This window comes from Phaeodactylum tricornutum, chromosome 7, assembly GCF_000150955.2.
Source record: "Phaeodactylum tricornutum CCAP 1055/1 chromosome 7, whole genome shotgun sequence".
Lineage (NCBI taxonomy): Eukaryota > Bacillariophyta > Bacillariophyceae > Surirellales > Neidiaceae > Phaeodactylum > Phaeodactylum tricornutum.
The window spans coordinates 189,606-212,826 of NC_011675.1; the positions used below are offsets into that span (position 1 = coordinate 189,606).

Sequence of the window (23,221 nt, forward strand, 5' to 3'; positions counted from 1 at the left end):
GATTGCCCAACGGAGGATACTAGAGTGAAAGTGTATGGAAAAATTAACCGAGATTAGTAAAGATGAACGGCATGGCTTACAGCATTACGAGGCGTAGACGTGTCTGGAAAAGCGGTATCGGATTTATTCATGCGATTCAAGGCTGTTGCTCGTTCGCTTTTGAAGAGACGGAATCCCGATCAGCGACTGCACTACCGCTAACAATCAATATAACCAGTGCAATGTGGTCAGTCCAGTTTGATAAAGATTGCTGTACTTTGTGCTTGGCCAAATGACTCTCCTTTTCGCACCTATCACCATTGGGCATCAACCATACAAACCCCATCAGTGGAAAAGCATGGATAGACGTTTTAGTGCACCTTGGTATCCATTTTTTACAACTTGCGTACATCTGGTGACACCTCCTCGCCTTTGTATTCTCTTTCTGGGAAAGGGAATCCGTATAAGCTACCATCCTTGTGCACAATCTCGGACTCCCAAGGCAAGGCATAAGATCCGTGTACCATATCCTTCATATACGTATATGGACAGTCACGAGCACCACCCTTGACCGCAACGTAGCCACGGTGACCAAATTGGTAGGGATTGTTCTCCACACCCCATCCGACCCGAGCCTCACGCACCAAGTCCGGCCGCACCTCGGCCGTAATGATTTCATCAGCACGCCCGCTGCCCTCCACGAGTGGAACACCGTCGAAATTGCAAATCATGCCCTGGCCCATGGAATCGAAACTCCCGTCACTTCCGCACATGCAAACTGAGGCTGTTACCATGAGATTACAAAAGGCATTGGCTTGATTGGTTACGCACCAAGAATGCTTGATTGGTGCCGTATACCCAGCGGTACGGATCATGATTTCGGCTCCCTTGTAGGCGCACTCGCGTGCCATCTCGGGAAACATTCCGTCATGGCAAATAATCAAAGCCAGCTTGCAACCATTTGGTCCATCGCATACGGGAATTCCGATGTTACCTGGTTCCCATGGCTCTATTGGTACCCAAGGGTGCAGTTTACGATAGTATAGCTTGACCTCACCTTTATCGTCAATGATAATGCCAGTATTGTACGGGTTGCCGTCTGGGTTTTTTTCCATGATGGAAAAACATCCCCAAATAAAATGTTTCTTGCATGCCTCTTTAAAGGCGGCAACCTCTGGCCCTTCCATATGACACATGAACTTCGCCCTGGTATCCATGGACAATCCTTGTAGCGAATATTCTGGAAAGACGACGAGATCCATCGTCCTCATATTTCGACGCGCTTTGCCGACTATCTCGCAGATTCTTGTCGTTTGCTCGGCGAGATCTCCTGGAGTGACGATGACGGGAAGTTGAAGCTGTACCATTCCCAGAACAACGCCACTGGCGCTCTTGTTCAATCCTCCTAATCCACAGCCGCTCATATTGATACAATGATGGTATAGGTGAACAAAATCTTCTCATAAAATTGTGAAGATTAAAAAAATACATCCCGTGTTTTCGTTTCATTTCCCGTATGTCCGTCAAATGACACGTCATCCTGTTTTTACTATCTATACGCAATATACAAACGATGGTGGAGAGCATGTCCCGCAAACGGTTCATGGAACTTTTTTAAAATACATTATATCCAAATTATCGACAGCCTTAAGTGCCGACAGCGTTCAAAAATTCTCCTTGTGGACCAGCACTCGACAACGACAAGCTGTTCCGGTGGCACGGCGCACCGTGTAGTGATGCTGGGCCGTAACTTTATGAGCAGTTCGCTGCAGCGTTCGGGCAATGGCGGGAGCCCCGCAAAAGAAGACTCCCACCGCGTCACCCTCTGGATGCGACGTGTGGGCCTTTTCGAGAGCTTCGGCCAACAGAGCATCCCAATCGGGTCTCCCGGCAGTCAAAATGTGATCAGGTCCATGATCGGCGAGAGGATTGCGGTGCACCAGATCCTCTTCTTTGTCGCGCGTCGCAAAGAGACGCAACGAGAATACTTTGGACAGTCCCGGAAGCGTGCGGACAAGACTCGGTGCTGCAAAGGACATATCCTCGTACTTCTTGGCGACCCAGATTCCTGTTACAGAGTGAATCGCATCCACGCCCCGAGTAGGTTCTTCCGTATGTGGTGGACGCGCCGTCGCATAGAAAATATGGAAGATTCGAACCGAATGTAGCGCAATAAATGCACCGTAGAACACAAAGTAAGAAATGGCTTCAGGCTTACTTGGAGAGTGGCGAGTAGAGACCGCCGTGGCCAACGCAGCCCCGTCCAGCAGCACGATCCCCATTTCCAGAGCGAAGACAAGTGAGCGGACATATCGACCGCCATAGACCACAAGCGACAAAGCGACCTTGCTCCCAAAGATAATTAACGCGATCGTTGAGGCTATGATTTGAATCAAGGCTGCTTCTTTGCCGAACCCAAACAGCCAGACACTAAACACAGTGACCTCCACGAAAAGTGAGAACAAGAAAAGACAGATGTTGACTGTCATCGTTTCAAGAGTACTGGCGTAGTATGCAAGTTTACCACGCAGTGTCTTGAATGGACGATCCATCTCAATCACATCAACCGCATTCACGTCAACACATGCCAGTAACCTGTCTTCAGCAACTTCATCAAAGGGCAAGTCCATATCCTCGGATATAAAGGAAGAGCTGGGGGCCGTAAACTCAGAAGTCGAGGGAGGTGGAACTTTTTTGACCAGACCCTTGGTCGCCCTCACCAAGTAGGCCCATACCGATAAAAGCGGGGTCACACCGATTCCTGATCCAATCACTACCAAGTGTCTGTAGTTCAGATAGTTCTGAGCCGGTGCTCCAAATGGACCGCGGAGATTCACAGTCATGCTCAACGGCGCTTTCGGTTCTTCCACGTCGCCGCCCTGAAATGTATCCGCGAGGTCGAACAGTCCATTAGTCCATCGGCCCAGAGCTTTGATGCAAAAGGAAACAGTATTATCACTGTTTGGGGCGCTTGCAATGGTAAACGGATGCCATTCATATCGCGACAACTCGGGAATTTGGATCTCGGCATACTGACCCGGACGATACTTGTACGCACTGCTGCGAAGAATCAGCTCAACGACCTTTTCGCCACCACCTTGCCCTTCGCCACCGAACGCTTGGAATCGCACTACCCCCGCCTGCACCGTCTTGTACATCATACGGCGCATAAAGCTATCCACAATGTAAATGGCAATGGGCAAAGATGCCGTATACATCAATATGGGCTTACCGCGGATCGTTCCGTGGATGATCAGCAATGGCAATACGCAGGTAATGCTAATCATGTGCGCCACCCAGAATAGTCGAAAGCCCCATGTCGTGCGCCGGACGCGCTCCAAGGTCGTCATGAAGAACCCAGCAAAGATCCAAAAGAGGAAAATTCCCGTCACCAAGAGCTGCTTGGTCGCCAGACCGTCCCCCCACAACCAAATCGGACCGCCCTCGATGCGTAGCTCTTTGGTGGCGTAGTTGATGACCTGGGGAATGGTGTGCACGACACATCCCATAAAGATGATCGTCCAAGCGATCATTTTGTGATAATAGGGCATGACGTTGTCGATGGGAAAGCCCAAATGCAACGGCGACTGCCGAAGCCAGGTCCAGAGGTACTTGGATCCGCTCAGGAATATGAGGGCAGCATTCCAGGTTACCACTCTTCCACCGGCTCGAGCGATGGGCAGAGTGACACGCAATATGTCACTGTCCGTGACGAACCGCGTACCGGTGAACTCGTACGTACCCCACACCAGCATGAGTATATTGAGCGCGAGCATGAGACCGAGAAAGGCGAGATTGGCACCTTGGTTGAAGAAAAAGGCTTCGGACTTGGCCCATCGAGACACATGATGATGATCTGCTGGAGATGATGTCGTAGGGCGTGAGGAAGCTTTTACCGTTACCATGGTGGATAGACAAAAAGCGACTTCCGGTATTTTAGATGAGTTTCAGAGGGCGGATCAAAAAAAAGCTTCGCTTCTGCAGGCCAATTCTTTTATGCGATGGGGGTCAGCGCTCCCCACTTGGGTTGGTTGCGGTAGTCAAGTGTCTACAAAAACGGAACTACGCACACGCGGTCTAATTTTTTTAGAAGATTGTATGCTGTTTTGTAGATCGCTTTTTCGAAATGTCAAGAAGACTCTCTGGAAATATCAAAGACTTTGGTTAATTATTATAGTTTTTTTTGACAAAATCTATATCTACAACTTCAAGATTGTTTTTCTCTTCTTAGGATCGAACCGATATTTCTATCATGTGGAGAATCCCCCGTCAGCAGCAAGAAACTTATTATGTTTCTATAGTTCCGAATTACCTATCAGGATTGATGGCTTCGTATTTATGACCAGCCCTCCTGAATGCTTTATAGGGTGTTTTTCAGTATAACAATTTACAATGAAATGATGTTAAACTTAATGAACCCGACGAGGACAGTCATCTGGCGCCTGCGTCTGTCCTATGACGTGATCCGGAAAAGGGACGTGGCAACGAGACCAAGATCTTACATTAACAGTAAGCTAGCTTGAGTAGCAAGAGTAGCTAGAGAGTTGTAAGCTATCGAATTTTTATTGAGGGTAGGGTTACTAGGGCTATTCAGACGAAGCGAAAGTTGAGTTTTGCTTGGATGAGTTCGACCGGCATGGCCGCGTGTTTCCTTTCATCGACGGAAGAGTAGGCAAGAAATCTTATGGCCGATCGTTTTCCCGGAACATTCGGCTTGCATCGGCAGCAGCCTATTTCAATTCCACTGCCGTAGTCAGGTATTTATAGCAGTACGACTGGCTAGTACTCAAAGAGATTAGAAACTGTTGAGTCTGTCGTACAAAATGCCCAGCAAATGGCAGGAGAAAAAGGCCAAGCAAGAGCGTGAGGCGTTCGAACGCGACTTGCGGAATCAGGCCGATGATACGGCTCAGGAAATTCTGACGGGTGAAAGCATTCTCGATTCTACGGCCATGGGTGGTGGCGAGCAGGAACTTTTCGAAAAAAAGCTGTCCAAAGACGAAAAGAAAGCTCGTGCCAAGGCCGCACGAGAAGCCAAAAAGCAGGCCAAACAGAAATCCAAAGGAGAAGATGACGATGAGGATGACGACGACCAAGATAAGCGGTCCGCCACAGAACTAGTTCAACAAGCCAAAGAAACTATGCAGGCTAGCGCTGGCGGTATCTCGACGGATGATGACGGCATCGATCACGTACAGGCGGACGCTCTCGCCTCCGCCGGTACCATTTGTACCTTTTCAGCCTCGCGCAAAGGCGTCGACGCTCGGTCCCGAGATATTAATGTTCAAAACTTCACCCTTCAACACATGGGAGCCGTGCTGCTGGATGAAACCGAGATTGTTCTTAATCACGGCAATCGCTACGGTTTGGTAGGACGCAACGGATGTGGCAAGTCAACGCTTTTGCGAGCGCTGGGAGCCCGAGCCATTCCGATTCCGCGCGGTATTGATATCTTCTTTTTGTCTGAAGAAGTGGAGCCATCTGATACTATGACGGCACTCGACGCGGTCATGGCAGTTGACGAAGAACGATTGCGGCTCGAACAACAGGCCGACGAACTCAATCACTTGCTCGCGGCACTGGCTGACGCCAGTGTGAACGACAGCGGTAACAACGGTGTGAGTAGAGAGGATAGCGAGGACGATAAGACTCCGGAAGAGCAACAAGAAGATGTCATGGAAGTGCTGAATGCGGTATATGAGCGTTTGGACGCGCTGGACGCGAGTACTGCGGAGGTCCGTGCGCGTTCTATTCTAAAGGGCTTGGGCTTTACACACGAAATGCAGTCCAAGTTGACCAAGGACTTTTCCGGAGGATGGCGTATGCGTGTTTCCTTAGCGCGGGCCTTGTTCATTCAACCGGTATGCCTGCTACTCGACGAGCCCACGAATCACTTGGATATGGAGGCTGTTATTTGGTTGGAGGATTATCTTTCGAAATGGAACCGTATTCTGTTGCTGGTTTCACATTCGCAAGATTTTCTCAACAACGTTTGTTCGCACATGATTCACTTTACGAATAGAAAGCGATTGCAATACTACGATGGCAACTACGACCAGTTCATCAAAACGAAGTCGGAAAAGGAAGAGAATCAGCTCAAACAGTTCAAATGGGAACAGGAACAGATGAAGTCCATGAAAGAGTACATTGCGCGATTTGGCCACGGAACGTCCAAAAACGCTAAACAGGCGCAGTCGAAAGAAAAAGTTTTGCAAAAGATGATCCGTGGGGGTTTGACCGACAAACCAGAAGAAGAGAAACCGCTTAATTTCAAATTCACTGATCCGGGACATTTACCACCACCTGTTTTGGCCTTTCACAACGTTTCTTTCGGTTATCCAAATTGTGAAAAGCTCTACACCAACGTTAATTTTGGTGTGGATTTGGATTCTCGAGTGGCCTTAGTCGGTCCGAACGGAGCTGGAAAAGTGCGTCTGGGTGGAAGCTGGTCCTGAGCATCGCTCGCTGATATATTACGCCTACTAATACGATTGTGCTTCTTCCTTTCACAGACTACGCTAATGAAACTCATGTCCAGCGAATTGCAGCCATCCATGGGTGACATTCGACCCCACGGACATTTGAAGCTCGGTCGATTTACGCAGCATTTTGTGGACGTTTTGGATTTAGACATGACGCCGCTCGAGTTTTTCGAGAGCAAGTATCCCAACGACCCGCGGGAAGAACAGCGCAAATATTTGGGTCGTTTTGGAGTGTCGGGGCCGATGCAGGTGCAGAAAATGAGGGAACTGTCCGACGGACAAAAGTCTCGCGTCGTCTTTGCCAAGGTAGGATCGGATACGGCATGAGCGGGACGCCGAGCAGTTCGACGAATTCGGGATGACGCATATCTCTCACCTTTACTTATTTATTTGGCTCAGCTTGGTCGCGACGTTCCGCACATTTTGCTGCTCGATGAGCCGACGAACCACTTGGATATGGTACGCTGTGGGAGCTTGGAATTGGGCAAAGGCGATTCCAAACGCATTCCAGCAACACTCACGGTCGGTCTATCGTTCTCGACATTTTACAGGAAAGCATTGACGCGTTGGCTAAGGCAGTGAATGAATTCCAGGGTGGTTTGGTATTGGTGTCGCACGATATGCGTTTGATTGGTCAGGTGGCCAAGGAGATTTGGATATGCGACAACAAAACGATAGCGATTCACCGGGGAGACATTCAGTCGTTCAAAATGGACATGCGCGCTGCCATGGGCATTGATCAGGAATCCTCTACAAGCAACAAGCTGCGGGGAGACGCGAGCGTGTCCCAAAAGAAAATTGAGGAAACTTCGACCGCAGCTCCTTCCAAGGCGGTTCCATCGAAACGGAACATCCCGAAAGTCGAGCGTCCACCTGACCACTACCACGACGACGTCACCGTAGCCACGGTGTCGTCCGTCACGACGTCAGCGACCAATCTGTCTCTAGAGTCGTCCCTAAACGGGACGGATACGGGTGGGGCTGCACCCAAACGCTACATTCCTCCTCATTTGCGCAAGAAAATGGCCGAAGCGGAGGCCAATACGTAAGATATTCGTAAGTGGCAACGTTGTAGAGGCAAAGGGAACTAGAACTTTATTGGAGTATGTAGGTATAGGCATAGAGATACGGGTGCCGCAGTGGTGCGTAGACACTGATTGTCTACGACATTATTGTGGCTGTTGCGGTGGGGGAACGTACCGGACGCGTTCGTAGGTGGAACCTAGGGCTACCCCGGCTCCCGCTGCCAGTGACGCCGCTCTCCAGCCACCACCGGATCGAAAAAGGATCATTCCGGCTACACCGCCGATTGCCAAACCCATGGCGGTGTGGATCAAACCTGAGAAACGAATGCGGGGAAGATATTGTTAGTCAAATCAGTCTGTCCGTTCCTTTGATTCGATTCTAGGGCTACGGTACAACATAACACCAACAACAATCGACACGTAGGCTTCTGTCGACTACGCACCCGTTTCAATGTGCTCTTCAATGCCCGTCGGCAACTGCCACTTGAAGTTCGTGTCGCTCGTCGTCGTCTGCGTGGGCAAGGCCGTGGTAGAAACCGGATTCGGGATACCGTTATCGTGGTTTCCCTTTGATTCGGTGCTTTCCGGATCCGTCATGTTGCTGTGCCCTCTCGATTCGTCTCGTGTCGTATCGTATGTTAGTATCGAATGCCCATCCGGCAGGGGAATGATGAATTTTGGCTTGATCTCTATAAGAGAGAGTGGGATTGTTTTGATGGTTTCTCCATGGTCTGTCTGTCTCAGCCATTGGTACGGCGGGAGATCTAAGACAGACCCGGAACTTGGAAGATGTCCGGGTTCTCCGTCTGGAGTCGTCGCACGCGTCGCTGCTCGTCGGAATCGGACCGTTGGTTATATATTTGGTACGGAACGACAGTCGACATTCAAAACTACCTAGAGCTGGAGGTCTACCTCTACGTACAGCTAGCTAGCTACCTATATAGATAGGTAGGTAATGGTAACTTTCCTACGTAGGATTCCCACGCGTGGCGGGCGAGGGTAGGTGTCAACGCTGCGAACCGCTGGAGGGCACGAACTGTAAATTTCCGTTCGTTCGTGTTCCGCACGCGAAAGCCTCTTAGTAGAGAGTGCCTGGTCCGGTTCACTCACTCTCACTCACCCCATCCTTCGAGTCCGGCGTCGATCAAGCGCGTTCACGCGTGTACACAATAAAACACACATATACACTTGAACACTCATTCCCGTGACCCCCTTGTGTACACAAACATCTTTTTTTCGACTCTTTCACAAAACAAACCAGTAACCACTCTTGGGTATCTCCTTGGTTTCCTCATTTGGGCATTCATGACGACCCGTAGCATGGGACGTCGACCATTGTGGTACGGTTACTTACTGTTGGTGTTGACGATTCCGGAACCGAGTTGTGCGCGCGTACCGTGGGGGCACGCCACACCGTTGGTCTACTTCAAGGACGCGTCGTCGTCGTCCTTCTCTCGCTCCCTGTCGGCAGCATCGACGTCCTTTCCGGCGCCGTTACCGGGCAGTAGCAGCAGTAGCAGCAACGGCGGTAGTTCCGCGTCGCTGTCTCGGGGTGGATCGACCAAGACGATCGTTAGCGTCGACGATGGCGTGGATACTCTCGATCCGGAAGCCGCAACACTGTCACCATCGGCACCGTTACTGCCGGAGGAATCGACAACAGCGTCGTCATCCTCAATAAAATCCTCGGAAGAGACCACGTCGACGGCACGATCCGTCACGGGAGGCGCCTTCAACAGCAGTGTGGTGACTAACAACAGTCAGAGTGCCGCCGAAACGACACCGCCTGGTACGAAAGCGAGCACGTCGGCAGCCGTTGGTCCCAAGAAGGTGACAACCGAATACGAACAATTGCCTCGGCGCGGCTTGTGGAAACTCATTCCACGATCCAACAAGAACGATCACAAACGGATTGCCAAAACACTCAAGAATCGCAACCACACCAACAAGCGGCGTAAATTTATGCACGCGTCCTTTGGTCTCTTGTTCGCCACGCTTAATCACGTCATTCCCCGGTCCAAGTTTGTCCCCGGCATGGCTGCTTTATCCAGTGCCACGTTACTTATGGAACTGCTCCGTTATCGCAACGAGTTTGGCTGGATGAACGACGTCCTACATTTCGTGCTCGGAAAGTCACTCCGCAAACACGAAATGGAAGGGAAATTCACCGGTTCCTTTTATTTCTTTACCGGTGTCACCCTCACGGCCTACCTCTTCCCTCCCACCGCCGCTACGCTCGGAATTTGCCAACTGGCCATTGCCGATCCTACCGCGTCCTACTTTGGAAGGCAAACCCGACACGTCTACTGGAGTCGGATTGAAAACGGTCTGGGTGGATTCGGTCGTAACAAGGGTATACTGGGATTTCTCGGCGGCGCCGCCTGCTGCGTACCCTTCAATTACCGAGTTTTGAAACTAGCTAAATTCGGCGCCGTCCCCGTATCCAACACGGCCGTGTTGGCGGCGTCCGTGGCCCTGGGTCTGGCTGGCGCCTTGGCCGATTTGGCCGTCCCCACTCCCGCCCTCGTTCTACCGAAAAAGGTCCTCGGCGTACGGGTACCACCCTTTCACTTGGACGACAACTTCGTCGTCCCCGTAATGTCGGGATGGGCCTGCGTCCGCATTTTTGACGCCCTGGGTTGGTCGCACACCCTCGCGCTCGCACCCTTGCTCGTACTGTAAAATACGTACCATCGCGTTTTCGTGTTTTGGCAAATGAAATGGGAAACACCCCTCTAGCTTGCTGTTTTTATACTCTCATGCGTTGCCCTAGTGTAGTCGAGTCCTCTTCCTGTACTAGCTAGTAGAGGAGTACTGCTTTTCCGGTGGTAGTCCACACAATCTCCCTGCTGGCGAGAGCGATTCGGAACAATGTGTTTTGCGACAATAGAACTCTGTCAATTGTTCGATAGAACGGCCCGAGTCGTTGTTGATGTTTCCATGTCCCATCGGTACTGAAAACCATCGGAATTTCAGGCTCTTGGACGAAGCACCGATTCCGTTCTCGGCACTTTTTTCTGTCGCCGACCATGAGGGTACCGTGTCGGCGTCTACATCCACAACTTTCTGCAAAAGGCACTCGGCGACCGTTCCAATACAGCTCCTCCAATTCCATCGACGACCAACACCGTTCCAGTCATTTGGATGCTTTGCCGGGTCGACTCATTGTCGTCCGACATGGCCAATCCGTCTGGAACAAGGGGTCGAATCAGTTGGAACGCTTCACGGGCTGGACCAACGTCGGTCTTTCGGAAAACGGTCAACGACAAGCGGTACAAGCCGCTCGGAAGTTGCACGGGTACTCGATCGATTGTGCCTACGTGAGTCTCCTCCAGCGGTCCCAAACCACGTTGCGACTTATGCTAGAGGAACTGAATGATCAAGGGCGTCGGAGTGAAGGCTACGACGATTTGACAACCGACATTCCCGTAATATCTTCTTGGAGATTGAACGAGCGCCACTACGGAGCGTTGACGGGACAATCGAAACTCCAAGCCGAACAGCTGTTCGGCAAGGCCCAGCTAGACCTTTGGCGTTATTCGTACAAAATTCCTCCGCCACCCATGGATCCGGACACGTTTTCGTCGTGGAAGCATCAAGCCCATTGCCAAATGGCAACTTACATACATCATCGGCACAATCGTAGTCGCGTGATAGAAAAGGGCAATTCTGTCTGGGATTCGTCGCGTGCCGTCATGCCCCGCTCGGAAGCCTTTTTTGACGTCCTCCAACGCATCGTACCGTTGTGGAAATACGGCATAGCACCGCGTTTGGCGCGTGGAGAAACGGTACTGCTGGTGGGGCACGCCAACTCCGTCAAGGCGCTACTGTGTCTTTTGGATCCCCACACGGTCACGCCAACGTCCATTGGCGCGTTGAAAATTCCGAACACCACTCCACTCGTCTACCAATTGATCCGGGACTACCCCGGAGCATCGACCTCCGTGCCGGCATCCTTCCCAGTCCTTGGCGACCTCCGCGTAGTAATACCTCCGTCAAATTCAACGCGGTATCCACTCAGCGGGACATGGCTCGAAGACCCGCCGGTTGCTCGCGACGCTGGGACGGCCGTGGAGGAGCCCAATGCCAGTGTTCTCGGGTAATACAGTTCATGCACAAACCGTGTTTTGAGCTCGTTGTAACATTACTTGTTTTCAACAAGACATTTGCATGGCTGTCGTAGATAATCGTAGAGAAGTACAAGATTCGTACGAAGCAATGACTGAGCTTGTATCGCTCTTCTTACCTTCCACCTACATCACGAATGGAACAGGCATTTTCAAGTATCAAAAGCAAAGACGTACGCCAATCTGTGAATCTAGACAAGCTGCACTGCTCTTGGTACCTTACACATGTAAAATATTGACTGGTTCAGGCACTGGTTTTCGACATGATGATATTTGTAAAGCACAAGCAAGAAGGCTAGGAACGACCCGGAGTGCAACACGAAATGGGTCCGTTTGCAAGAGAATGTTTTCACTGTCGAAAAGATGTGAGATGCATCCACGGTTTCGAAATTTGAGGAGGTTTTGACATCGGAGTCGAGGTTGGCATGAATTATTGCAGTAGTAGTGGGCATGTTCAATCTACCTGGGGTTGTATGTCCGGCGTAGCTTTATCATATAACATGCTATCGTATAGGAGCGCCCAGCACTGTGAAGAAGCCTCGCGAGTGCTGCCGTTCAATAACTCTGTGAGCAAAGCAAGTAGACGTATAGAATGGAAGCACACGCTAACTATGATGTCACGTAAAGATAGTTTTAGCACCATATTATAGGGTGCAATTGGGTAAGAAGAAGTTATTGTCCTCGGCCAATTTTCTTGGTGAAATGGATTGTGTAGTGCGGAACAACCCTTGAGCACAACTCTTCTTCTACATTGTCTTTACATCTGAAGCAATACTTTCTGCGTATTTAGAAACCAGTTGGATCCTCTTTTTCACGTTAGTGACCTATCGCTTGACATTCTTTACCGGACTCAACTGCTGTCATATATCCATCTCAAAACAACCATGATACGACTCCAACTGCAGCACACGGATTGGTTCTACAAGAACTGATTCTGACAGGTGCTCACTTGCAAAGTTGTCTCAGGTAGGACACTCTCCAAAATAGCATGCATGCATATATTCATCAATATGTTTACCGTTAACAACACAGTGCTATCTATTTGCGAAACACGTGGTCCGTCTACCAATTGATCCGGGACTAACCCGGAGCATCCACCAAACCGGTATCCTCCCCATTTTCCATTTCCCACTTGTAGTGACACCTCCACCAACGTGGTCGCCGCCCGACGATCCAACACGGTGCCGACTTCGCGGGACACGCCTCGAAGGCCCTCCGGTTGCTCCGAATTTCTAGCAGGAACAATCAATTCCTGTCATCAAACACAAAAGCCGAGAAATCTGGTGAATCTATAAATACCTCCTGACGTCCGTACCGTGCTGTTCGGCGTAGGGGGTAGACCACGAAGCTTGCCTGTACCGATCCATGAATCGCTTCTTGGGAGCAATGCCCCCTTTTTGATTGGGAACGCTCGATTGTGCTGTACTGGTTGGTGACGGTAGTAGCAGCGGTGGAGGAGACTTGTTGCCGTTACGAAGCGCCTGGGTGTGAGCGAGCGGTGTGTCCCCAAACGAAAAGAATGACACTGTATACTCTTGATTGCTAGTTCCGGAACTCGTCTTCGTTGCATGGACGTTGGATATTCCGTCTTCGCTGAAGTCATCCTCGGAGGCTTCATTAAAAGAAGAAGACGCGGTAAGGTCGCTCGCACTGTCTTGGTCCTTTTCCACGGTACATTGTGTGGGAGTGTGTATCCAGCGGAGTCGCTTGGGTAGAGGTTCTTGGCCGTACCCATCCTCGCCATCATCGGGCGCATCTTCGACCGCGTCACGCCCGTCTCGGAAAAAGTCCTGGAACATGTAGTACCGCGGTGGCGCTCCGAGTTGGATCGACGGATCGGCGAGGGTATCGCTCGACCCGCCGTGGTTCATTGCGGAACGCGGACGCACGCGACGGAGCCGCGGAACTCGTAGGGGCAGCTCGGATTCCTCAGGCCGCGTCGCTGGAACGGAGTACGCGGTGAACCATCCAGGACCTGGACTTTCGTCTCGCCTACTGGATGGCGTCGACGACTCCGTCATGACGGTATTGACGATTCGGGGACGGGGTTTTGGTCAGCCACAGCGACCGAAAGAGGTCCATCCAAGTGAATATCGTCACCAGTGTGGGAAACGATGTTGTCGCGACTGGCGCGAGTTCCGATAGGTCGCGGAAACGTTTGATTCGGTATCAAAGTCACGCATAAATCTACGACGGATGGACTTTTTGGATCGTACTCTGGAACACGATCGTAGTTTGGAAAGGGCAATGGTATAACCCGGATGTCTTCCATTCGTGATCATACAGGGATCAATGTTCTTCCTCTAACTGTAAATGACGATTCGCTTTTCACGTCCAATACGAGTAACATTTACAGGTACGAAGAGCACCCGTGGCACTCGCCCAACAGTAAATTCGTTCACGGGAATGACGGCTATGTCAACCAACAGCGGAGCGGAACATACTAGTGGCGTGGCATCTTCTTCCAGCGCAAGCTAGCTAGTTGAGCTCCGCCATTTACAGTTAGTTTCGTTCTGTATATGTAAATCCAACCTATAAGTTCTTAATAGTTAGAAATGTATCGGGCCGAAATAGGAAGTGTAACGCCGGAGGAGTCTACTTATCGGCGTACACCTCTTCCGCTTCGTCATCCGAATCATCGTCGTCGTCATCTTTGTCAGCTTGCCGTGCCTTTCGCAATTGCTCCTTTTTCTTGGCGGCTTCTGTTTGTGGCTGATCTTCGTCATCGGAATCTTCCTCGTCCGAATCATCATCATCCGAATCCTGCTCAATGTGGGCGTTCAGCATCTCCTCGAACAGTGTCGGCTCATCGTCCAGCTCGGCATCATCCGGATGCACCTTGTATTCCGGTAAGGCCGAGTTGTCCAATGTGGTCATGTCTACTTTCAATTTTTGGTCGACACCCACGTATCCGTTCGATTTGATAAGTAGATCGAATTCGTACGTACCCTGCGGCGGTGCCAAGAACTTGATGGCGTGTTGCACCTTCTTGTTGGAATTACCAACCTTATCAATCGAAATGATCTTGCCCTCCTTAAGTTGCCCCAAAATAATCCACCAAGCTTCCTTCTTGGGAAAGGGAAATCGGGGTGCGTGCACGAGACCCGCCTTTTCACCGTCTGCCAGATTGTTCCGAGTTATTGTAACCATAATGGTTACCAAATCCCCTTCGTACACGTTGTCATCTTCGTCGTCGTCCACAAAAACTTTGGATTCAACCGTGATATCCGGGAAAATGTGGAGATAGTTGGCGATATCCTTCTTCTGCAAGTCGGAAAATGTGGCCATGCCTTTGCGCTGGTCTTCCGCCTGCGCGCGATATTCTTGGACCGTTCCAATCTTGACCTTGCCTTTATCCACGTGTGCTACTTCTGCCGGCGTAAAGTGCGGTAGCTGCAACAACGGCGAATCCTTGGTCCACATGGCCTGGGTCACGTACTGTCCGAATTCAATACAATTAGCCGCCGTCTGAATTGAGTCTTGATGCTTACAGACGGAAATCATGGCATCAATCAGTGCAGTGGAGTAGCGCAGCATGTACTTTAAATCTTCTTCGTGCACTTTGGCGACGTCTTGGCGCAAAAGATGGGAATGCATGAGTACGTTGCCCTTGACGCAGACGGGATGATTGTACTTGGGTTTAGGCATGAGCGATTTGACGTTGGTCACGGCGGCGGAAACGGCCTTTTTATCGTCCGCGTCACGGGGAATGTTGCGTTTGCGGAATTCGGCGGAACCCGCGAGGACTTCCGGGAGGGCTCGGACGACCGTGTGTTCGTTGAGAGTGTGATGGAACCACGAATAGGTATCGTACATGACATCCTTTTCTCCGTACTTGGAGGAATCACTGTAGTAGGTCCAAACGCAAAAGGGAATGACCCCCACCATGATGACAAGGTACACCATAAGGACTAGATTACGGTTGTTGGTGTCGAGCAAGAACGACGGCAATCCAATGGACACTTCCAAACTCTGTTTGCCGTCCGGGTTGCCGTACTTTTCGTAATTTTCCTTGGCCGTTTCGTCCGTCAATGTTTCGTAGGCCTTACTGACCATCATGAATTTGGCTTCCGCCGCGCGGTTACCGGGATTCTTATCGGGATGGTATTTGAGCGAGAGGTTGCGGTACGCCTTTTTGATCGATTTCGAGTCCGAGCCGTGATCAATTTCGAGAATGGAGAAGGGATCGAACGAGTTGACTTCGCCGTCCTGCGATACCATAAACAAGAGCCACACGAAGAGCATACTGAGCGCGAGGGTAATACCGACGTTGATGAGGAAGCCTTGGGAATGCAGGACGCTCATGCCCTTTTGCGACTTTTTGAGCTGATCGGCCTTTTTCTGTTCGGCGGAAGTCCGCGCGACGGCACCAATCTTTTCATCGTTGACCCAAAAGGCGTTGAACACTTTTTGTAGAATGGAATACCAGGCTGTGGGAGAGCGAGAAAGAGAGAGAGAGAAAAGACAAGGAACGGGTGACCTACGTGAGTGACGAATGGCGGACATCGACCGCGACCAACCGATGTACCCATTCGAACGTACAAGGTACCAAGTAAAAGCTGAGCGTACTCAGCGCGAAGAAATAAAATCCGTTATCGTCGTACTGTAACATCTTGCCACAGTAGCAGGTCTCGCTCAAGTAGGACACTTATTCGATTCAGGATGGATTATGGCGGGGGAGAACGGATGTTACGCACTGCCCACCGTCGCTCGTGCTCGGGACCGGAATGCCTTTTCCTCGTTCCTACTAACTGGAACTGTAACACTGGAACTTGGCCCTGTATGATGTATGTTCCTGTCCCTCACGTACTATGTAGCGACAACTCGCCGGCCAAACGTTTCGGAGCCATCGCCCAATTCGGACGACAACAGACATTGACGTCGTGAGTATGCGTTGGGTTGTCCTCCGCAACGCACTTCCACGTGTTACCAGTAACAGGGAAACTCTAACACTATTGGATCCGCAGTCAGGAGGTTTTCCTAGCTTTCGCGCTGGAAACGAGTTGACGCGCCATGTGAACGAACAACTTGCGGGAGGAGACCGATTAGATGCGCGCACGCGTTGCCAAAAGTAGGTACGAATGTGTGACACCAACAACGTTTGACATTACAATATACGAGACGCCACCGATCTCCCAGGGAAGCAACGAGAACAAGCCACAATCGTGTGACGAAAGCACTCCACTAAATGTGACACTGCGACAGATACCTCCTATCTACGTAGGTCGATCTCCCACCGTCGTCATGACGAGAATAGATCCAAGGTTCTTTTACATGCTCTCAATATTAGCCACCGCGGCTGCCTGGATTCCAACCAATGGGGCGTCGTCGAACGCCCCAGGCCGACAGTGTCTTTCGGCCTCCTCATCATCAACAGCCGTTTCCTCGGAAACATCCTTGTCCAGCAACGAAATTTTTACCGACTTTGTGGAGTTTTTAAAGGAAAAGCAAAACCGTATCATCGTACAGTTGGAAGCGATAGAGCAGTCCTCGGGTGCCCACTTTACGCGAGATGCTTGGGGTATGATGGATGAAACGAACGAGGACGCACAAGCCGGCAAGCTTTCCAGTGGCGGTTTGACGCGAGTACTTCAAGGAGGTTCCGTCATAGAAAAGGGCGCCTGTTCACTGACTTTGATTGAACAGGGTATCTTGACGCCCGAACGCGCCGCCACGATACGCTCCCGACAACCCGAAAACGGTATGAATATCCAAGCCGGTGACGTTTACAGTGCTGCGGCGCTCAGTATGGTGTTGCACACGGCCAGTCCCATGGTACCTACCTTTCGTTCTGATATTCGTGTCTTTCAAGTGCGATCCTCCTCATCGACGGATGACGGCAACGACCCGACAAGTATGGCGTGGTTTGGCGGAGGCGCCGATTTGACGCCCTACTATTTGTTCGACGCCGACATCCGAGACTTTCACCAAATTTACAAGGACTTGTGTGAAGCGCACACGGATGGCATTCCCGGCTACTCGTACACCAACATGAAAGCAGCTTGTGACGAGTACTTTTATTTACCCGCACGTAACGAACACCGCGGCACGGGGGGTATCTTTTTCGACGACATGACGGCAACTCGTGCCTCGCAAGCATTTGTAGAGGGTGTGGCCGATGCTTGGATGCCTTCCTGGTTGCCCATTGTAGAGCGACGTTCGGGAGCGTCGTATACAACGGAGCAAAAGGAATGGCAACTACTACGGCGCGGCCGTTACCTAGAATTTAACCTACTGTACGACCGTGGCGTCAAATTTGGTCTCGCTAACACAAATCCGCGTGTCGAGGGTGTCATGGTTTCGGCGCCTCCACGAATCGCATACGAGTACAATCATCGAATCGAGTCGGGGTCGGCAGAAGATGACTTGTTGAAAGTACTGAAGAAGCCCAAAACATGGGTGTAGAGTAGAACAAAGCATTTTCCTCTACATTTTATATATCTGAAAGCCCGTTGTATTGCAAGAATGAGCAAGTGAGATCTTATAGGGAGGGACCCAAGCTTCCTCATCCATACGCTTCTTTCCACATGAATTTGGCTCTAACCAGTGTCATAACATACTTAAACGCTCATCCATTCTACTAGTGCCCTTTTGATTGTATATAAGGCCTTTGATAATCCTATTTTCAAAAGAGTTAGATGCTTAGCCGCGCAAATTTCATAAGATTTTCATCTTCGATGAAGTATGTATGTTTCCACCATAAATAGGAGCACACCCCTTCTTCACACTTATAGGTTAAAAATCATCAACTGAATACGGCAACACTAGGAAACCAGAATAGTTAGGTCGGAAGTTTCCAACCAAAAATCATACCATGGGTGCCAAAGAGTTAGCCTGATCCTGAGGCTCTCATTTGTCATGTTAAGTCCTTCCCGGTCATTGTTGGGTATTTTGACCAAAATCTTATTTGCTTTCGCCAATTAGAGCTATATCACAAGAATTGCAATTCTGGGAACACCATAATGTTTGACTCTGAGATCGAAATTGTATGCAAAATATGTTAAAATATCTCTAAGTAATATTGTCAGTCGTGGTAAAATCTATTCACTTTTCCAAAGGGGCTGCGCTCCTGCTAGGTAGGGAAAAAATTGTTTTATATTAACAGTAAAACGCGCTTTTTTTGGTCGCCCTCCACTCGTACACTGGGAGACTGACAGTTACCATGAATTTACATTACTTTTAAGCAAGGTCCTTCCTCCACGAACACTACCCGTTCGTATTCCTGTACCATTAGCGTATGCTTTTAACCCCCCCCCCCCCCCCTCGCAACGCGACAATATAACTTGCGACACGCTACCATGAACACTCTAGAAGCATTGGTCGTGCTTCTTTGTCTGGTCTTCTTTGCGCCTTCACAACCATGCGTCAGCGCTGTTAATGAGACTTTTCGATTCGGCATTCTGCCGAAGAGCCTAGATAATCCTTTCTTCGACCCCGTCCGGACAGGTTGTGAAGCTCGAGCGGATGTTTACGGAAACGTAGTATGCGTATGGATTGGGCCAGAGCAGGAAGAGCCGACGGGTGCCGCCCAAGTAGAATGGATTGACCGAATGATAGATCAAAGGCTCGCCGGCGACCCTGAGGCGCTCGACGGACTTGCCATTTCGGTTGTAAACGAGGAGTCCGTGAAGGAGCCAATTCGAAGAGCGCTTGACTCGGGAATGTCGGTTATTTGTTTTGACAGCGATGCGGCTAACTCGGATCGTCAAGCATACGTTGGAACCGATAACGTCGCGTTTGGTGAGCAGCTCGGAAAGGTTTTGTTGCAACTCCAACCCACCGGTGGGATGTTCGCACTGGTTTCCATCCAAACGCCAAATTTGGAGCTGCGAGTTCGCGGTATACGATCCGCACTATTAGGCTCTACCTGGACAGAACCTCCCGACTCCATTTTGTACGAAGAAGCGGGCAACATAACGCTAACACTTCAGAATATGAGGGATTTGAAGGTGGCAAATCCGGACCTTGGAGCAATCATTCCGCTCTACGGAACTGTTATGCAGTACGAAGACCTTTGGATAAAATACGTTGATAGTCACCGAGACCTCACGCACGTTATAGCCGACGCTGGATCGAACCAAATATCCCTATTGGAACGCGGCTTCGCTGATGGTTTAGTAGGACAACTACCGTACCAATCTGGGGAGGTGTGCATCGACACCCTCTTAAATCTACGTCGGGAATCGGGTGGAAAACCTTCTGCGCACAGAAATAGCTCAGACCTGGTTTTCGGGACCAATTTGTCTTTGCTGCTGCGAATACCATTGATTCTACCCACACTGACTGTCGACCAGAACTTTGTTGGAAATTATCGCATCCTCGGCTACGTCTTATTCTGCATCCTTGCTTCGCTTTCGATTGTCGTCATGGCATGGGTGTTGATGAAACGGAAGACATACATAGTTCGGGCTTCTCAGCCCATTTTTCTCATTGTGGTTGCTGTTGGTGCACTAATTATGAGTTCCTCGATAATTCCAATTGGCTTCGACAACGAGAATTACAGTGTTGGTGCCTGTTCGGCAGCTTGTATCGCCACCCCTTGGTTGCTCTCTATAGGCTTTTCCACCGTTTTCTCGGCGCTCTTTAGCAAGCTGTGGCGAATCAATCGGGTGGTGGAGTCAGCTCAGAGGTTCAACAAGCAAGTTGTGACGGTGCGGGACGTCATTTTACCGTTCTGTCTTCTGATGGTAGCCAATTTGATCATACTGATTTGCTGGACGGTTGTTGCGCCGTTGGAATACGTACGACGAGACGATCTCGGAACTGATCCTTGGAACCGCGTCATATCAAGCTATGGGACCTGCATGACTAGGGAAGGCCAGCGCTCTGTACCGTTTGTGTCAGCGCTGGTTGCTGTCAACCTGGGAGCTCTCTTGTTTGCGAACATTCAAGCTTACAAGGCCCGGAGTATTCAGAGCGAATTTAGTGAGTCGAAGTACATTGCTTTAGTGGTAGCGGGAATGATGCAAGTGAGTCTTGTTGGCTTGCCAGTGTTGCTTCTGACAGTCGACAATCCTCCCGTGTACTACCTACTTCGAATTCTGTTGGTCTTTGTGATTACTCTGGCGATAATCGGACTTATCTTTGTTCCAAAAATGCTTCATAAACCGAAAGAGAACGGACGGCAGGTCGTTGTCTCGCATGGTACACCTTCGACTGAAGAGATTGCTATGAGCTCAATGTCAATGGTATCAAACCGTGGCGACGATGGTATAATGGACTCTCATTATTCACAGTCAGATTGGAAAGCATTGCCTAAAGGCAGTGTAGAGGAATCTTCCGGGGTGACCAGTATTGCGTCAATAAGGGCAGCGGCTGCCCAAGCTCAGGAGCAGCCCTCCTAGAATTTAGACAAATGTATTTTTGGAAACCTGGATGATGCAATGTAAATTGATTGTACAGCATTGGCACTACAATATTCGGACTATGATTCCATTCATTGTTGTCCTGTTGCTTGACCGATGATTCCGCTGCGGCGGAAACCATCTAATGCATGGCCATGGCAAAGTCTAACAAAGCACACAAGAGGACTAGTAGTACAGCTTGCAAAGTGCTTTAGAATAAACCTAAGACTAGACTAATGTGATGACCCTAGCATCTCATCCTGAGATGTCCTCTAAGGTCATTTGTCCTCAACCTTACTTCCCCATATCCAGGTCAGTATGGCTCTATCAAATCAGTCCCCTCGAGCTAGAACCGCAATATCTCCGCACACAGCAAAAGCTCTTGCGCATCTAGCCCAATAAAGCACACTCTTCCAGAGGCTGGCTTCAGAATCCGTTTTGGAAACTTCCACAGGGGTTTGGAATACCTTAGTACACCCGTTGTTGGCCTTTGGTCTTTTACCAAAGAACTGTACCACTCAGCATTCTCAATCGCGGACCAGGAACACTCTTTGTCAGAAAATCACTCAGATTTGTCTCTGTTGGTTCCTTAGCAATTGAGACAATTCCTGCTGCCTGCGCCTCGTGCGTTCTGTGATAATTTATCGCATTGTGCTTCCGCTTCAATGCTGTCTCTGGCGCAGTCGAACTGATAACAACCGACTGGTTGTCACACAACACATGGGTTGGTCCGTCCAGTCCAACTCCAAGCATCCTCAACTTATACCGCAATCCTTCAATCATGTCAATTGCCGTCCGCATCGCACAAAACTCTGCCGAGTACGTTGCTGATTCCAGCGTGTTCTGCTGCTACCACAAAATCGGCGCACGGTTTGCGTAAATCAATACTCCTGTATGTGACCGGCAAGTCAACCGACACCCGGCATGATCCACATCAACAAAACACGTCATTGACACTGATCTACCTCGTTGTTCCGGTACGTTAGGCGGAATCGGCTCCGCTGCACCCGGGTAAAATTCCGACCAATCTTTCTGAACAAACCGTTCAGCATCAAATGTAGGAACTGAATCGTCAAAAACCAAGGTTGACCTTTTGTGAGCCTTTAGATATGCGAAAATATGAAATAGCTGCTGCAATTGCCCCTTTGCGTGGTAGCACCAAAAAGCGAGACATCATTGCAACATCCACCAGAATATCGATCCGGCCCAATTCACACATCCACCTTAGGACCCCCACTAGACCCTGATAATACGTGACCCTCCTTGCGTCCAATTCCGGACTCTGGTCTAGGTCTGGCCTATAGCCAGCACTGAGAGGCGTTGATACCCTCGTAGGAAGGCATTTATCAACTTTTGCCAACTCTGTTTCAACATCAGCAATAGCCGACTTGATGTAGGTCTCCAAAGACATTGCCCAGCGAATCTTCGCTGGATCGTCGGAACCCTCAATGCGCCACTTCTTGATCTCAGCTCCAAGATAAGTCGTTGGCTCCGCAACGGTACCGTTCTTGAGAGTGTACTTGGACTCTAGATAGTCCATCATACTTTTCGGGTCATGGCTAATGGCAAGAATATTGTCAGAATACACGAGAACGTACTCCCAGTACTTGAAACCATCTGGTTTTGTTGCGGGACGCATTTAAACATCAGGATCAGCCTTACTGCTGATATAATCCGCCTCGCGTAGGGTCGCAGCCATATGGTCTCTCCATCTAGCTCCACTCAACTTTAATCCATATAGTGCACAAACAATCAACACTGGTCGTCCGGCGTTTGATCCGAACTCCTTTCCAGCGCGCGTCCAGACTTTCTCTTTTGTTTTGGCGTTCAAATATGCGTTCTGTACGTCAGCCGCGAGAATGTCCAAGTCATTTAACGCCGCCAATAGGAACGCGATTCGCACACTGTCCCAAGAAACGACACTTGCGAATGTCGTGTCTTTTGGTGGATCCGTCGTGTGACCTCCTGCTACTAGGCGTGCTTTTCTTTGTAGTGAAAAAGCCTTGATATCGAAAATCATGTGACATTTGATTTCCTTGTAGCCGACCGGCATCCGGTCATTGTCGCGAAATTCAAACGCAGGCATCACATTTTTCATTTCTTTCGCAATTCCATTGCGCCAAAATGTGGTCCCCGTTTCCTTATTGATACGAAGTGCTTCTCTGACAGAATGAGGTAACTCAATGCTGTACTTGTGCGACCGCTTCCAGTATTTTGACTTGACCTTTTTAATTGCCCTGTCTCTAACACGAAGTGCATGCCGT

The 23,221-nt window shown here is 50.0% G+C and overlaps 9 protein-coding genes across 9 annotated transcripts; 5 read left to right on the forward strand and 4 right to left on the reverse strand.

The window, feature by feature from the left end:
- Window positions 1-374: 374 nt before the first annotated feature.
- On the reverse strand, window positions 375-1,403 carry PHATRDRAFT_45451 (formamidase; the record flags this gene model as incomplete). Its single annotated transcript, XM_002179775.1, has 1 exon — window positions 375-1,403. The coding sequence occupies one exon, from the start codon at window positions 1,401-1,403 to the stop codon at window positions 375-377; it is 1,029 nt and encodes a 342-aa protein (XP_002179811.1).
- A 165-nt stretch (window positions 1,404-1,568) lies between these two features.
- Window positions 1,569-3,964, reverse strand: FRE4 (ferric reductase). Its single transcript, XM_002179776.1, has one exon. The coding sequence runs from the start codon at window positions 3,882-3,884 to the stop codon at window positions 1,644-1,646; it is 2,241 nt and encodes a 746-aa protein (XP_002179812.1). The 5' UTR covers window positions 3,885-3,964; the 3' UTR covers window positions 1,569-1,643.
- A 1,156-nt stretch (window positions 3,965-5,120) lies between these two features.
- Fru5_1 (frustulin 5) lies at window positions 5,121-7,201 on the forward strand (the record flags this gene model as incomplete). The annotated part of the gene is made up of 5 exons (XM_002179564.1): window positions 5,247-5,495; window positions 5,610-6,407; window positions 6,492-6,767; window positions 6,861-6,920; window positions 7,013-7,192. Coding segments are annotated over 5 exons (1,563 nt in total), but the record flags the coding sequence as incomplete, so codon positions are not given.
- Window positions 7,202-8,673: 1,472 nt separating this feature from the next.
- Window positions 8,674-10,244, forward strand: PHATRDRAFT_45453 (predicted protein). Its single transcript, XM_002179565.1, has one exon. It carries the CDS (start codon window positions 8,792-8,794, stop codon window positions 10,166-10,168), a length of 1,377 nt encoding a protein of 458 aa, XP_002179601.1. The 5' UTR covers window positions 8,674-8,791; the 3' UTR covers window positions 10,169-10,244.
- A 271-nt stretch (window positions 10,245-10,515) lies between these two features.
- On the forward strand, window positions 10,516-11,589 carry PGAM_7 (phosphoglycerate mutase; the record flags this gene model as incomplete). The annotated part of the gene is made up of 1 exon (XM_002179566.1): window positions 10,516-11,589. One exon carries the CDS (start codon window positions 10,516-10,518, stop codon window positions 11,587-11,589), a length of 1,074 nt encoding a protein of 357 aa, XP_002179602.1.
- A 1,104-nt stretch (window positions 11,590-12,693) lies between these two features.
- PHATRDRAFT_35165 (predicted protein) lies at window positions 12,694-13,885 on the reverse strand (the record flags this gene model as incomplete). Its single annotated transcript, XM_002179777.1, has 3 exons — window positions 12,694-12,845; window positions 12,929-13,608; window positions 13,638-13,885. 3 exons carry the CDS (start codon window positions 13,883-13,885, stop codon window positions 12,694-12,696), a joined length of 1,080 nt encoding a protein of 359 aa, XP_002179813.1.
- Window positions 13,886-14,128: 243 nt separating this feature from the next.
- Window positions 14,129-16,269, reverse strand: PHATRDRAFT_27039 (predicted protein). The gene is made up of 2 exons (XM_002179778.1): window positions 16,156-16,269; window positions 14,129-16,043 (listed from the first exon to the last, which is right to left on the reverse strand). Exons 1-2 carry the CDS (start codon window positions 16,223-16,225, stop codon window positions 14,209-14,211), a joined length of 1,905 nt encoding a protein of 634 aa, XP_002179814.1. The 5' UTR covers window positions 16,226-16,269; the 3' UTR covers window positions 14,129-14,208.
- Window positions 16,270-17,139: 870 nt separating this feature from the next.
- HemF_3 (coproporphyrinogen oxidase) lies at window positions 17,140-18,018 on the forward strand (the record flags this gene model as incomplete). Its single annotated transcript, XM_002179567.1, has 1 exon — window positions 17,140-18,018. The coding sequence occupies one exon, from the start codon at window positions 17,140-17,142 to the stop codon at window positions 18,016-18,018; it is 879 nt and encodes a 292-aa protein (XP_002179603.1).
- A 779-nt stretch (window positions 18,019-18,797) lies between these two features.
- Window positions 18,798-20,960, forward strand: PHATRDRAFT_54411 (predicted protein). Its single transcript, XM_002179568.1, has 2 exons — window positions 18,798-20,767; window positions 20,805-20,960. The coding sequence occupies exons 1-2, from the start codon at window positions 18,912-18,914 to the stop codon at window positions 20,827-20,829; spliced, it is 1,881 nt and encodes a 626-aa protein (XP_002179604.1). The 5' UTR covers window positions 18,798-18,911; the 3' UTR covers window positions 20,830-20,960.
- Window positions 20,961-23,221: the final 2,261 nt, after the last annotated feature.

Coding starts and splice junctions, on each gene's coding strand:
- FRE4 (XM_002179776.1), bottom strand. CDS start 3,884: ATGGTAACGGTAAAAGCTTCCTCACGCCCTACGACATCATCTCCAGCA.
- PHATRDRAFT_45453 (XM_002179565.1), top strand. CDS start 8,792: ATGACGACCCGTAGCATGGGACGTCGACCATTGTGGTACGGTTACTTA.
- PHATRDRAFT_27039 (XM_002179778.1), bottom strand. CDS start 16,225: ATGTTACAGTACGACGATAACGGATTTTATTTCTTCGCGCTGAGTACG. Junction 16,044..16,155: donor CAGCTTTTACTTGGTACCTT/GTACGTTCGAAT, acceptor GCTCTCCCACAG/CCTGGTATTCCATTCTACAA.
- PHATRDRAFT_54411 (XM_002179568.1), top strand. CDS start 18,912: ATGAACACTCTAGAAGCATTGGTCGTGCTTCTTTGTCTGGTCTTCTTT. Junction 20,768..20,804: donor GTCTCGCATGGTACACCTTC/GACTGAAGAGAT, acceptor ATGTCAATGGTA/TCAAACCGTGGCGACGATGG.